Consider the following 16,177-nt stretch of genomic DNA (forward strand, 5'->3'; position numbering starts at 1 on the left):
TGGCAAAAAGGTCAAAAGATTGATTCAGTTTTCCTTTCCACACTCTGCACCAATTATTTTAATTATGAGGAATAAAATACTGTGTAATATTTCACCTTCTTGGTGAAAAAACATGAATTCTGTAAAAGATTATATTCTTTCTGCAGGATGACACGCTTCATTAGAGCTCTGCTCAACTGTCACTTTTTCCTGGAGGCTTTCCTAAAGTTTGCAGCCTGATGCCCACAAATAAATTTGAATTTGCTTTGCATATACTTTGTATTTGCGTATATATACATGCACATATTTATATGTACAGGTATACATACATGCATGCATCTTACTTTCTTAGTAAAATGTAAGGTTTTTGAGGGGAGGGATAGTTTTATTTTCCTCTTTGTTGTTAGGGCTCTTTGTGCAGGACCTGATATAGAATAGGTAGTTAATAAATATTTGTTGATTGATTATTGAATGTTTGTTGAATTTACTTGAATTCAATAATTCTAAGATTTTTACAAAATTGCTTTTATAAGAATCAGTCTCCGTAGAGCTATCTTTATATCCTGATTTCTCAAACTATAAATAAAGGGATTAAGCACAGGGGCCATCACAGTAAAGATAACTGTGGCCACTGTGTCCATAGCTGAATAGGTGGATGAAGGACGGAGATAGACACCCAGTATAGCCCCATAGAAGAGGGAAACCACGGTGAGGTGGGAGCCACATGTGGACAGGGCTTTCTGTATCCCCTGAGTAGATGGGATCTTCATTACATTGGAGAATATGAAAACATAAGAGATGGCAATACATGTGAATGGGGTAACAAATACCACTCCACCCACAGTGAACACCATCAAGTCACTAATGAAGGTGTCTGAACAGGAGACCTTTCGAACTGCGTAGGGATCACAGTAGAAATTGGGAATAGCATTGTCAGCACAGAAGGACAGTCCAGACATTAGTAGAGTGTGTAAAAGGGCATGAAGGTTAGTGATAACCCAGGATATGGCCACCAGAAGGATGCAAAGTCCAGGTCGCATGACTGTGGTATAGTGTAGTGGGCGGCAAATGGCCATGTAGCGGTCATAAGCCATCACCATCAGGAGAAACCCATCCATGTTCACAAAGGTTATAAAAAAATACATCTGCATCATACACTCTACAAAAGAGATAGAGCTGCTTCCTATTATGTGACTCACCAGCATCTTGGGGATTGTAACTGATGAAGTGCAAATGTCAGTGAAAGAGAGATTGGCCAAAAAGAAGTACATGGGTGAGTGGAGTCGGGCATCCAAGCCAATGGCCAGCATGATGAGCAGGTTCCCAGTCACAGTGATCAGATATACACATAGGAATAGCCAAAAGAGAAACTTTTGCTGTTCTGGCTGGTTGGAGAGCCCCAGGAAATGGAATTCAGAGATACTGCTTTGGTTTTCTCTCTCCATATCTGCCAGAGACATAATATATAATTGTTGATTGTGATTCTATCAAGCAAGGATAATAGAATTTTAATAGTTTCTTACAGTCTTTATTTATGAACTAGTTTTCTTGCATATGCCCAAATATAACATGGTTCTTTACTTGGTATTAATTTAACTGCAAAGTTAGTTAGCACAGCCTTTTAGATTAATGATCGACTTCTTATATCAGGGAATTGAGGTTTTGGTCATGTTTTGAGATCTGACTTAAATGTAGTAAACCAAGAAATAATTTAAATGGTTTTGAATTGAGCAACTCAAAAATAGTGAGTTCACTAAGCAATTAATTTTGTGAACAGTCTTTAAAATATTCAAAAAGGGCCTGGGACCTGGGACAATGGTATGATCAATTGAACATTTTGATTTGAGTTCCTCTCACTTGCAATTCATAACTCTGCATTCCACCTCTATATACTTCAGCACTTTTCCTGCAATTCATGTTAAGTGTTGGTAGTGGGAGGCAGCCTTGGAGTCAGGAAGCCTTAGGTTTAATCAAGTCTAGTCTCTGACACATATTAGCTGTGTGACCCTAGGTATTTAGCCTCTTACCACATACTCAGTTAATTCTTTATGATTATAAGTGACCTTCTCCAATGTGTTTCATTTCATTTTTATTTGTTTCAATGAACAAAAAATAAGTTTTCTTTTCCTCCCAGCCCATTTATGCCATTAAAAAAGAAGAAGGGAAAGAACAGATCATAGTCAAGGCAAACAAATCTTCACATGGCCACATGCAAAAGCATGTCTCATTTTTCACCCTGAATCCATCACCATTTTCTCAGGAGATGGGCAAAATGCTGATTCACCACTTCTCAGGACGCATCATTACTGAATGTCTAAAACTAGAAGTTAAACAAACAAAGAACTGAGTTAAATCTGAACTGGTGGTGAAATTTTCCACACTAGGGATTTTTAGAAATGATTAAATCACAGATTCAGATTCAAGGAATAGATAATGAGAGTTGGTGACCTAGGCAGAGATGAATAAAGACAGACAAAAATTATTGGTAATATTTGTTTCAATTTGCTGAGTTTAATCTACAAGGTGGATCTTTGTTAAGATTCAGTTCATAACTACTGATTTTATACTGTTGTCTTTTCGTTTTAAGCAATAGAATTCTGTATTACAATTTGAGAAACATTTTATAGAGTGAGCTTTTAAAAAGTTAATGTGGTAACTAAAATTTGAAACATAAAAAAATTTAGTCAATCTATATGGTAGAAGAACAGTGAGGCATACCGGAAAGACAATAGTATTTGGAATCTGAATGCTTAGGTGCTAGTCTATAATTAAGTATGCAATGATGTTTATTGATGGTATATCCTTGAGCAAGTCTCAGTTTCTATGAACCTTAGTTCTTAACATGTGGGATTAACAATATTTTTATTATCTATGTGAGAATGGAGGATGAGACCAGTTATATTGCAAAGTGATGAAGGATGAAATGTAGGAGATCTTGATTAGAATGAAAAAAAAAAGAAGAGTTCCAAAGAGAATGTGAAAAGAGGATAAAGAGAGGATTTTAAAGTTACTGAAGGAGTGCTTGGGGCATTTAGAACCTTGAGAGGGACTTCTGAAAGTCAACTGCCAGCCCTGGGGGGAGTACTGGAAGCAGTTGGAGCTGTGAGAGGAGTGTCCAGCTGCAGGACTTGTTTCTCCCTCTGATCTGGCTTGGTGTTCCCTGTTTGTTCTTGATTTTTGGTTCTTGTTATTTGGTTCTGAGTTATTCGTGCTTGTTCCCCATCTGTTTAAATCTACCTGTGAGACTCTGAAGGAAGAAAACCATCTTGAACCTGAACTGAACTGTTTTACTCCAGATACCTACCAGGAATTAGCCTTCAACCCGTGGTGACACTTCCACTTGATCATCAAGTTTTATTCAACCAAATTGATCTATTCACCATTACCAAAAGCTGTGTAGGAGTAGCTATAGATTAGCGAAGTGAGGATTTAGACAGGGATTTAGGGGTAAAATCATAGTTAGGTCAGGGTGGTAGATAGCTTGGAAGATGAAGACGACAGGCTTTTTGCAAACCTCTTAGTTGGTGGGTGGAATATAGATCTTTTAGCTTACGGACTTTGTTGAGACCTCCTCCCTCACCCAATCCTTTTTATTTTACAATATTAAACTATTTGTGGACAACTATACATTAGTCAGTAGTGTTTGTGAAAGTTTCAGGACTGAGGGTAGCCATCTTGCCTTCTGAGTCTTGGACATACAGAGATAACAAACTTCTGATACTACTAACCTTCTGAGTGGCCAAACCCACATCTTTCATCTATCTCATAGTGTTATTTTGAGCCAATCACCTTAAATGTTATTTAAATACGAACCTCAATTTTTATCAGTCAAAAAAAATATGTGATGTAGCTAAAAGAACTAGATTTGGATACTGATGACCTGGTTTTGAATCTTTACTCTGTTATTTAATATTTACATGATCTCAAGCAAATTATCCAAACTCTCTGAGCTTTAGTTATTCATTTTTAAAATGAAGGGTTTGTACTAGAAGACCTATGAGTCCCATTGAACCTTCCATCTTGTGGTCCTTTGACCTAACTTTGGTCTCAATTCAACACCCTTAGAGGTGAATACTCCTTAAATCACCCAAATGTCCTTAGGAGATTGCTGCACTGCTCCAAGATTCCATGATGGTTTGTGCTCAGCCTTACAGTGGCTCCACATCAAAGTTACCCTGTGGATTTTCATAGATGTTTCAATGTAATTTAAGGATTATACAATTTATAGATATGCTTCAATTTGTTTTCTTTCTCAGTATGTAATTCTCTACTAGATTCAGTTCCCCAGGATGACATCTTTTCCATAATGCATTAGAGAAAAGGGAAAGAGAAATCTACATAAAATACTTCTTGTAGAGAGCACAAAAACCCTTACTATTTTATAAAACTATCAGAATAAACTTAATTTCCAAAACTTCCAAAAAATATAGATAATTTTAAGTCTATGCATTCATAGAACTTCAGAGCAGAAATGGTCCTTAGAGTATGGCAGTTCCTTGGGTAGACTAGACAACACATGCTACAGGAATCCAGAGAAGGGAAAGTGCAATGTGGTTTGGATAGAGAAGAGGGTGAGGGGATTTTGGCTGGGCCTTGAAGGGTGGGTAGTATTTGATTAACCAAAGGTGAGGGAGAGCAAATCACAAAGGGAAAAAGGGTAAATGAAGCTTTGTAGATGGGAAAACACAAAGCCCTGGGATGTAAAGTGAACAACTTAGCTGGGAAAGATAGAGGAAGAATAAGAAATATAGCTAGAAAGGTACAGTGGAGTCTGTTGATGTGTCAATTGCTAGTTAAAAATTTCTAGACTTTCTTAAAACTAGAAGTGGAAAATTTCAGAAAACTCCCTAGTCCTAGAAGAAGACAGTCATATTTCAATACAGGTGAGAAGCCACTGAATTTGGATCTAGAAAACCTAGTTAAAATACCCACCAGCTCTAACAACCTACATGACCTTAGGCTACTCAAGCTCTTTTGTTTTGGTTTTTAGTTTCCCTCTTCTTTAAAATGAAAGTTTAGAATTTGCTGATGTTTAAAGTTCTTTCTGGTTCTCTGTTCTAAGATTCTTTCTTAGGGACTACAGATGAGCAGAGTTCTACCAAATAGGATCTGAGCCACTGTCCCAGTCATGATTCTTCTCTTCTCTGCCACAAATTGTGTCCTATCCATGTTAAGTCAAGAGGCAAGCAAAGATTTCCTGAGATCCAATTTCTCACTGACATTGAGCTGAAATGGAAAAGGGAGCTGTCTGCCTTAGTCTGTGCATAGTTGTTATTTACTTGTGTAAGTGTCTGAACATGCGTTGTGTATGTGTGTGTGTGTGTGTGTGTGTGTATGTGTGTGTGTTTGTGTGTGTGTGTGTGCATGTGCATTTGAGGACAATACTCCAGCTACTGTTTTGCTATGCCTTACCTGGATGGTTTAAAAGATCTCAGGCACCATTGCTTAAAGACCTGGCTCATTTACTTCTTTCTTCCAAGCACTTGAATGTTCAAAGCCAGCAGTTTGCTGAGGGCTCAGAAAATGTCTCCCTACTTTAGATGGGATGGAAGCAGGAATTGCTGGTCCTTGAATATTATATGGATTGATGTAGTTCTAGTGTCCCAATGGGAGTCTAAGTCTGGCTTGGGGTGGGAATATTTACCAATTTCAGAAACCTCTGAGATTTGATACCCTTAGCACTTCATTAAAGGTAAAAGTAGAGTAATGTCCTTGCTCTATTCTTCTTTCCTTTGGTTTTCATGTTAATTAATAGAAGTAACTAGGGCCTAAATTGACCACTTGTTATCGCTTTGGCAAGAAACTGTCTCTGTTAGAGCTGGACTTTTTAAAAAAAGTAAGGATCAGATTAGAATATCTCTAGAGTTCTTTCCTTTTTTAAAACTCTAGTTTCAAATCCTTTTATGATTACATGAATCTTGGATTTTGGGGAGTACTTACAGGTTATCTAACCTACTTATACTTCATCCTTACATGATGTGTTAATTCTGTCAACAAGATCACTGACAAGTTGTCAATCTCTTTTTGGATATAGTTAGTGACAGAGAAGAATCACTACTTCTCAAAGTGATCCATTCCATTTTCAAAGAGCTCAAATTGTTTGAAAATTTTTGCTTATGTTGATACAAATAATTCATTTCTCTATAGATACTATTGTAGTCACACAGAATAAGTCCTAACTTTATTCCACGCAAAAACCTCTCAGTTATTTGAAGACATCTCTCATGTTTCCACAAAGTTGTATTTCTAGAAGCCTTGCCCCTTCAACTAATACCAGCATAGGATAGTTCTAAGCACCCTTACCATCCTTATTATTTTCTTCTTGTCAACAAACCTCACAATTTCTAGAATTAGCATCCTAATTCCAGATGGGCATTAGAGTTTGAACAATGGGTTAGGCATCTGAAACTCTATATTCAGAACAGAACTCATTATCCCTCCAACCAAAATCTTCTCTCTTTTGAACTTCCTTGCTATAGTATAAGGGTACCACTGACCTCCTTGTTGGTAGGCCTGCAAACTCTATGTCAATCTCAAGTCTTCACTCCCCCTCATCCCTCCATATTGTCTACTGTGAAGTGTAGATGACAGAAGCATTAGATGACAGAATCAGAATCTTAAAAACTTTGGTGTCACATTGTCCCTGTAAATCCCCTAGGTTCTAGAAATAACCTTCATACTTATATGGATAATAGATAGTCTGAAAAATGCAATATCTTTCTAAAAATCCACCATTAGAAGCTTTTGACAGGAATTTTGATAATTTGGCTTGGCATCAAGTTGAAGCTTTTATAAGAATGGTGAAATCTCCCCCCTCCAGTCTTCATATTTTGTCATGGATTTGATGTGGGAAAGATAATTCTTATCATCAGGGTATTAGATTTGTCAGCTAAGTAATGACATGGCTGATATCTGCCCTACTGGGATAAGGATTTAAACACTTATTTCATGTGAGTAGACATACTGATCCAAATTATTTTGAAATGATCATTTCCTCATGTATCATTGGAAATAAGAGCCACCAAGAGATATCTTTATGGATTTCTTAATCTTGAATGGATTTCTGCCTATATGCTCCCTGAATTATATTTTCTTCTAATTGTTCTTCAATTTCTACATGATTAAAGTCAAATTAACAAAAATTAATGTTGATTAAAAACACTCTAAGGTGGCATCTACACATTTGCTGTGCTATAGAGGCTCCAGTGAGTATGAATATATTATTAAGACCAGTCAACACACTTTAATACAATAGGTCTTGGAGGGATTTTTGAAAATCTCTGAAACACTTCTGAGGTATAGTATCATCCAAATAGTATATATGATTGCATCTGCTGCTTAAGAATCAATCTCACAAAATATAGTCCTGGTAGTTTATGTTAACTGAGAACCAGGTTGGCTAAAGTCAGCAAATTAAATGCTGATTAAATGGAGGAAAAGAACTAATATTACATCATTAGGGAGGCTGTGCACTTGTTTTAGAAAACAAGATGGAAATATTCATTAAGAGGTCTAAAGCTGTTTGTGCTCATTTACCTAGAGATCCCATTACTAGAGTTAAGTCATAAGGGCATCATTGAGATGGCAAAAAGATGTGTACATATGAAAATATTCATGAAAGTTTGGTTGTGACAAAATAATTGGAAATAACACAAATGCAATGAAGGGTAGAAATGACAATAGATTGTTACTGTTGAATATCATACATTGTATTAGGTTATTAAAATGATGAATATTAGAAATATAAAGAAAATAATGGAGAAAATATGAAGAAAGGAAAACAAAAGAGAATAATAATAATAAATGCAATGATTACATTAAAAAACATGGTAGCCTGAAAATCAAGAGAAAAAATATTTTCAACAAATCCAAAAGGAATCCAAAAGCAAAAGATGTTTATATTAGCATACATATATCATTTATACATTTTCAAAGAAATAAAAAAGCAATGTGGAGAATGTGATATTGCACACAATCTTTTTATAAAAGTAAATATGTCTAGTTAAATGACTTTTCGTGGTTGTGGTAGTTTCTAAGCATATAATAAAAAATTTAAAAAGTTAAAAAAAAGAAGAAACCTCTTGAATGAAATAATACACATTTATTGAGTATTACTGAGTAGTACAGTGTGAAGATTGGATTTAACTATCTCCTGATTTGTAACAATGAAGATGCTTATTCTAACAACATCAGGCATTTTTTGGGAACTTTACATCACTCCACCCTACTTTGTATTCAAAATCGGGAATGTCTGTAAACATGCTTGAAGATTGAGTGTTTAGGAAGATGGCCTTTGATAGAGAAATTGACAAATTAGAAAGAGCTGACAGACCCCTGGGCTGTCCTAAGTCAAGCTTAGACTATGATTGGTGCAGAGGAGATTCAGGAAAGGGAGATAGAATCATGTAGGGCTTTTTTTCCCCCCACAGGGCTTCCTATTGGCTATCTCTTTCCCTGGAGAGGTGGCTCTGGCTGGCAGCATGCTAAGTGTTCCGACATCTTGGAATGGTGGCACCTATTTGTCATTGTTTTTGTGGTGAGTTTGCCCTTAAGCTGATTCAGGTTCAGGCATCTTGGCTGAGCCCTCTTAGAGTTCAGGTTGATACATTCCTCCTTCACTCTCCAAACTCTTACCTTCCCAAAGCCTCTGGTCTTCCTCCTGGCACAAGCCAGGCTGGAGAAATCCTACACTCTTTCCTTCTTCTTTCTTCTTAATTTTCTTTCCACTGGTAGTAGTCTCTTGGAAGCTGAGAATGACAATTGTCTTTGTGCATGTGTGCACAAAGATACTTGTATGTGCAAGAGATTTAAGTGGAAAAGTCGGTGCACAGAGAAAGTCCCACTCTCTTAGCGTTGGAAGCCTGGGTCCAGTGGCACGAAAAATCATTTCACCTGGAGACTTCCTCAGCTGCATTGGGTGGCCGTGTTGTCCTTTGTGCTCCAACATGCCCTAAGCACTCCACTGTGCCTTGCTGTATCGCCATCTCAGCCTTTGAACCTTCTTATTGGTTTCTTCTGCCTGTTTCTGCCAAAACAGTCTTCACATGCTGGGTGAGCAAAGCCCTGGTTCACCAGGGGTCGGTGATGACCTGATGGCTACCCTCACAAGGTTTGGCCAGCCTGTTGAAGCCATTGCCTGGGGTGTGGCCTCTGCCGCATGCTAGCAGCTACTGGGAGCCACAAGTGACAGCTGGGTGTCAGGTGGGGGTCAGAGGCTGGAGAGCTGCCCTAGGAGGGCACGACAAGCCCTCCATACCAAGGTGCTACCCCTCCCTGAACAACCCATACACACCACTATATTATATATATATATATACATATATATATATATATTTCTTTCCACTATATTAATTAAATCACCATAAATTTCCAGCTGAATTCGGTATTTTTTTTTAATATTTGGGATATCCATGGTGACCAAATACTTAATGTAGTTTAGGTCACAATGCTAAAATTATCCTTTACCACAGATACTTCATCAAGTAATATTACTACAAAGATGAAGATTAAAGTCATTCCTGTGAAGGGGCTTAATTCTATCTGAGAGACAATAAATACAGCCCATCAATCTTGAAGTAGATTCAAAAATATACATAAGAAATATAAAGTATTTTTAGAGGAGGCTCCTAGAAGTTAGATGATTCAGAAAAGGCCTTTCAAGAAATCAGGGATTCCAAAAACCAAAATTGAGACAGAAGAATATTCCATATTTGAGGGAGAGTCTATGGAAAGAGATAGAGGTAGGAGTTGGAGTGTCTTTCACTAAGGAAGTTGATCTAAGTCAGAGTAAAGTATAATGAAGGTGGAAGGGATAAGTTGGAGCTAGATTGTGAAGGTCTTTAAAAGCTAGCATACCTCTTCTAAGAGTAATAGGGAGCTATGATAGTTTATGGATTAGGGGCGTGACATTGAATGACGTTTCAGGAATATTATTTTGGCAGCTGTTTATATAGAATGGGAGAGTCTTGAGGCAGGAAGTTGCTCAGAAGTTTGTTGCAAGAATCCAAGCAGGAGGTAATGAGGTACTGAAGTAGGGTAGATGCCCTGTTAGTTGAGAGAAGGAGTTGTCAGAGATATTGTACAGGAGATTGAACTTCAGACACAAATCAGACTCAGGATTTGGAATCTCTGACCTTTAACAAAAGGTTGATGACTATATTTCAAAGTAGTTGATTCTCAACTTATATATTTTGTACTGTGTATTTTTTTATACCCTTATCTTCCATCTTGGAATCAATACTGTGTATTGGTTCCAAGGCAGAAGAGTGGTAAGGGCTAGGCACTGGGGGCTAAGTGACTTGCCCAGGGTCACACACCTGAGAAGAGTGTGAGGCCAGATTTGAACCTAGGACCTCCCACCCAGCTGCCCCCTAGCTAAGTAATCTTTGAGATCCATTCAAACTCTGAGATTCTAAGTGTCTTTCAGAACAGTGTGTGCAATTACTATGACTGTATTAATAATAAAATGTATATATATGTACGTGTATACATAAATACATATATAATCCATAAGCAAATAGACAAAAAGAAATGGAAAGGAATGTAGAGAAAGACACTATTAAGCTCTTTTATAACTTTATCATGCAGATATAACTGGTCATGTTGACTAAAATTAAGTATTTTCCATGTTGAAATTGATTGGCCTCCATTTCATTTGGACCACAAACAGGCAAATTGGGAGCTTTTATTGTTGTTAATCATAATAGGACTTTGTTTGATGGTCTGGGCAGTAGTGTGAGGACTTAAACTGTGCTACTTGAATGTATGCAGCTTATAGATTTTGGAAGCAAATCCCACATGGTGTTTGTCAGAAGTATGTTCAAGCTGCTTGAGGCAAAGTAAATATCAATTCAGAACAGATACTTACAATCAGGATCAAGGGGACTGGAATTAAGGAAGGGAAAGCCAAGGTGACAGATTTTGACCAGTATCAAGACATGAAGGACAAAAACAATGACAAATACAATGATCAAGCATGAAATAAAGAAACTCCAGAAGACTTATGCCCTGATGGCATCTCCTCATAATTATGATAGCTAGCATTTTATTGGTGCTTTAAGGTTTCTAAATTGCTCTACTGCATCCTCACAAAACCCTTGGGAGGTAGATGCTATTGTTATCCTTATTTTTAAAATGAGGAAACAAGAAAATGGAGGAAAATTGACTTGCCTAGGGTCACACAGGTAGTAAGTTCCTGAAGCTGGATTTGAACTCAAGTCTTACTGACTCTACATTCAATACTTTATCCATTGTATCAAAAACAAGAGTCCTCCCTACTATTAATACATGTGTTCTTAACTTGAAGGTCACATTTCATGTTCTCATGGAGCTCTGATTTTTTTTTTTGCACTGATGTTAATGAGAAGCCTCCATTCCTACTTTCTGGTGGAGTTTGGTCATTCTGGGATACATTAGTAGAGAAGCACTGCTGGGCTAAGTTCCTAGTTGTAATCACCCATAGAAACCAAACATTTACCCTTTGAGTTCATTTAATTGGATTGCAAAAAAGGTGTCCCTTGGTGATTATTTCCTGCTTCAACAGAATAACCTGTGGGTAGAGGAATAGAACTTCCATGGGGCCTCATTAGTCCTGTTGTAGTGGAAATTAGGCTGTGCTCTCTCTCATGATTGCATAGCAGTCACTAAATCCCAAATTGAGTCTCTTGAATCTTCCCAATTCAATTCAGTAATCTTTTTAATTGCCTACTTTGTGAGAAAGCACTTACTCAAAGCAGGGCATGGAAAGAGGAAGATACAGGTATACAGATAAGTTTGGTCCACTGAGGTTTCTAAATATCTCATGCAACAATATTATATTTTTCTGATCTTCATTCATTCCTATGACTGTTTTTCTGTATAAAATCTCATGTCGTCCCAAATAGATTCTTGCAACAATTTCTATTCCTCCAGTACCCACACTAACTTCCCAATGCCTGGAATGAATCCAACTGCAATTAAATATTTGTATAATTTTACTCCGCCCTTCCTTTCCAATTTTATTTCCACTGATGAGTCAACATTCATTGAATGCTATTAGCCAAGCTCTGTGCTAGATCTTAGAGGGAATAAAGACATTGAACCTTGTAAATCTTAAAATTTCTTAGACTTATGAATGTTGGAAATTTCACCATTGGAAAATTTCATACTTGGAAAAAATTTCCTACTGATAGTAAGAACTCTATTGGAATGTGAACCCCCTTGGCATGGGAGGGTCCTTCTCCTCCCTACTTAACACTGTTTTAGGACAGAAACCTTTTGCTAAACAATGGAAAGGGCTTTGACCTATGCTTAAGCATATAACAGGAAGTTCTTTGAGTCATGATTGATTTTAGAATTGATACAATAGAGATACTTGGAATGACAGAACCAGGTCTTGGAAAATACAATCTCCACCCTACTCAGAGTAAAAGGATTTAGGAAGGGCTGCAGCAAGGATCAAGATTTAATTATTTGAGAATATGACCTTCAACAGACATGTGCAAAGGGGCAGACCTCTGGGTGGTCCTGGGTTAAACTAGAGCCACCATTGGCACAGGGGAGACATGGACAGTGATTGGTAGATGTGAGAACTGAGGGGAGGGAACTTAGATGGTTTCCTTAATGATAGCGGGGTCTGAGGACTGGGAGAGTTGAGAGATTTTGCTCTGAGAGGTGGTGCTCTGAGAAGGCTTGTTCTGAAGGAGGCTGGAGGTGGAGGCCCCTGAGACTGTTTCTCCATTTTGGTCACATGAGTGATAGGGACTGATCTCTTTTCTTTGCCTCAGCTATCTAAGGGCTTGGGCCTTTTGGCCCAGTCTAAACAGAGGAGGTATTTAAGCCCTATTCCCTTCTCTCCCGTTTCTCTCTTTCTCTCTCTCTCTCTCTCTCTCTCTCTCTCTCTCTCTCTCTCTCTCTCTCTAATACCTTTCTTCCTCCTGTTTGTAATTAAAAACTCCATAAAAGGTTGACTGCTGACTTGAGTTTTCATATAGGAATTACATAGCTGAATTCCTTGGCGACCTTAAATTAATATATATCAGTATTTTGAAGTGATTTCCTTGTCACACCTTCCTCTAGTCTAGAAGAAAAGACTCAATAAAAATGATTTTTCATTAAAAGATAGAATATGATAGGACATGAAAAGGTAGAATATGATATATTATATCTACAAAATGTAGCATGTAGAATGTGATATATAGTACATATATCGTATATATATACATTGTAGTAAATATTGATACTAGGGGAATTATGGTAATGGGGAAATGTTAGAGAGGTAACACCAGAAAGCAAGCCAAGGAAAAGACTGGATCTTGAGTGCTTCCCCTTACACTACTTCCTGTTCTCTTTTCACTGTCTGAGAAATATTCTCCTCACTGATGGTAAGCTTGAAGATTTCCCCTAATCCCCAAATCCCACAATGAAATCTTTCAACTAAAAGGTCTTTTATTCTTTGGATAGGGGAGGGAAATGAGAGGAGAGGGGTGAAAGGAAATTAGGTCTCCCTAAATTTTCTAAGTTATCCTGTTGATCAAAGATTTCAAGATATATTCAACATTCTGAAACAAAGTTATCTTTTCCTAAGGGGAGATATTGACAATAAATGCTGACAGGTTTCTTCTGAGCTAAAACCCAAAAGTCTTTTCAGCACACAGTCTTATGGATAAAGCAATTGCTAGAGAGTAGTCTTTCTTCTACTTTCTGGTCCAGTAGCCAGAAAAGGAATCCCCTCAGCCAGCTCAAACTGCTTAACTGCTTTTTCCCAAGGTTCCATGGGAAATCTCTCCATCTCAATTCATTGGCATTTCACAAAGTTCTGAGCTCCTTTTGTTTTTTTTTTTCAGGTGTCACTTCTTAAAATCTTCATTTACAACAAGTAAGTAAATATGCATTAAATATGTAGTAGTTGTCTCTCGGTAACCGAGGATGACGATTGTCTTTGTGCGTTTTTGTGCACAAAGACATTTTTGCGTGAATATTTAAGTGGAAAAGCACAGAGACAGTCCCACTCTCTTGGTGTTGGAAGCCTGGGTCCATTGGCATGAAAAGTCGTTACACCTGGAGGCTTCCTCAGCTGCATTGGATGGCTGTGTTGTCCTTTGTGCTCCAATACTCCCTGAGCACTCCACTGTGCCTTGCTGTATCGCCATCTCATCCTTTGAACCTTCTTGTTGGTTTCTTCCACCTGTTCCACCAAAATAGTCTTCACATGCTGGGTGAGCAAAGCCCTAGTTCACCAGGGGTCCACAACAACCCGATGGCTACCCCCACATGGTTTAGCTGGCCTGTTGAAGCCGTTGCCTGGGGTGTAGCCACTCCCGCATGCTAGCAGCTACTGGGAGCCACAAGTGAGAGCTGGGTATCAGTTGAGGGTCAGAAGCTGGAAAGCTGCCCTAGGAGGGCATGACAAGCCCTCCATACCAAAGATATTACTCCTCCCTGAGCACCCCATACACCCCATATATAGTATATAGCTATATAGAATGTTGTATACATATAGAATATAATATAGATAAACATGAAAAGATAGAATATGACAAATGGGAAATAAATTAAAACAGTATTTTGAGAGTTCATAAGGGAGAAGGATCACTTTTGGAATGGAGGAATCAGGAAAAGTTTCCTGCAGAAGAGAGAATTTGAGCTGGACATTGAAGGAGAGATTGTATCCTTTTATGAAGAAGATTGAGTTAGTTTGGAGAGGATTCATTATTGGATGATCTTCTGACATATCCCCTACCCTAGAACCAATAGCCAAATATTTATCTAAGACTCATTAAGAGCAACGTCTGAATCAAGAGTTTGGAGTAGGCCAGACACAACCAAATACAAGCAGTCAAAGGAATGTTGGAGGTAGAGTAAGAACATTTCACTGGAGATAACAGAGTCCAAGTCTTCAGATGCATCTGAGAGGGAAAGTGCAATATGGTGATCATAGTCTCAATGCAAACATTCAGGAAGCCTTGATTCTAAGTCTACTTGACTATATTAAATGCAACAAGACAGTTTCCATCTGTGGAGCACAGTTTACCCACCTGTACATAAGTTCACATACTCAGTCAATCATATGAGGTTATTGAGAAGGTCAAAGAAGGTAATAGAATGGAACTGGAGTTCTTAACCTGTTTTGTATTATGGCCCCCTTTGTTAGTCTGGTGAAGTCTATGGATCTCTTCTCAGAATGTTTTAAAATGTAAGAGCCCTGAGCTTCCCCTGGTGGTAGCCAGGTACTCCACTGGGGTTGTGGCCTTCACCCTGGGATCTGTAAGGGGTAAATTTTGGGTTGAGACTGAATGTAAAAAAATATTGGTCCCCTAGGATTTAATTTCTTAAATCCTAAATGAAACACTCAAGTCAGAATGGAACTTTATGGTGATTTAATTACAATAGTAGGAAGAAATTAAGAAAGAGAGAGATAGAGGGAAAGAGTTAATTTAAACTGCTCCTGCTCAGGATGAGCCAGACAGGAGTTCAAGGCCTTGGCCAAGGGGCCTCCCCTGAGATCCAAGGGAAAATGGAGTCAGTCTTATCACTCACCATGTGACTGTCTCAAGGAAGCTGTCTAAGGGAAATCCTCCATGCTTGAGTTCCAGGATCGAACTGGTGCATAGCCCTCTCCACAGGAAGTGACAAGAACTCCAAAGGCAGTTCTCTACATCACTTCCTGGCTCTCACATGTACCAATGGTGTCTCAAGCTTGGCTTTGGACAGACCAGGGGACAGTCAGTTGTTTCTGATTTGTCACTTGCTAACACATGCCAGTGTAGTGTGGGTGTGTACATTCCTGGGTGCTAGACTAAGCAAAATGGAGAAAATCTAAAAATCACAATCCCCACTGATGATTATTGGGAGACTAGTCTCCCCAATGTATAACTAAACATAAGCATCCTGCACCCCAAAAATTTCTAACTGCAGGTGTATACAAAATTTTACCTTCTGAGAGGAAAACTACAATAGTTAGAGTTAACAGGGAAATAGAAGAGAGACAGCAAAACCAATGTTTTGCTGGGCGAATTGACAAAACCAATTAGGTGGCAGTCCCCTTTTGGCATAAGAGTGTACATTCAAAGTAAATGCTCAATCAACCTTCAGTTCAATCAAGTGCACCCCAAGGTTCATTCTGGATCGTTCTATAGTGTAAGGGTTTAGGTATCTTTCTGCAAACAGTTTATTCTCTGGATTTAGGAATTAGCAAGCTTCTTCCCTGAAGATCTTTCTC

General features: G+C 38.2%; 1 protein-coding gene across 1 annotated transcript; it reads right to left on the reverse strand.

Moving 5' to 3' along the window:
* Positions 1-491: 491 nt before the first annotated feature.
* LOC103093379 (olfactory receptor 1361-like) lies at positions 492-1,424 on the reverse strand. Its single transcript, XM_007477412.2, has one exon. It carries the CDS (start codon positions 1,422-1,424, stop codon positions 492-494), a length of 933 nt encoding a protein of 310 aa, XP_007477474.2.
* Between the last annotated feature and the right edge of the window lie 14,753 nt (positions 1,425-16,177).

The sequence above is a fragment of the Monodelphis domestica genome, chromosome 1, assembly GCF_027887165.1.
Source record: "Monodelphis domestica isolate mMonDom1 chromosome 1, mMonDom1.pri, whole genome shotgun sequence".
NCBI classification, from domain to species: Eukaryota; Metazoa; Chordata; class Mammalia; order Didelphimorphia; family Didelphidae; genus Monodelphis; species Monodelphis domestica.

What these genes read in the sequence shown, in the direction of transcription:
- LOC103093379 (XM_007477412.2), bottom strand. Translation starts at nt 1,424, where the DNA reads ATGGAGAGAGAAAACCAAAGCAGTATCTCTGAATTCCATTTCCTGGGG.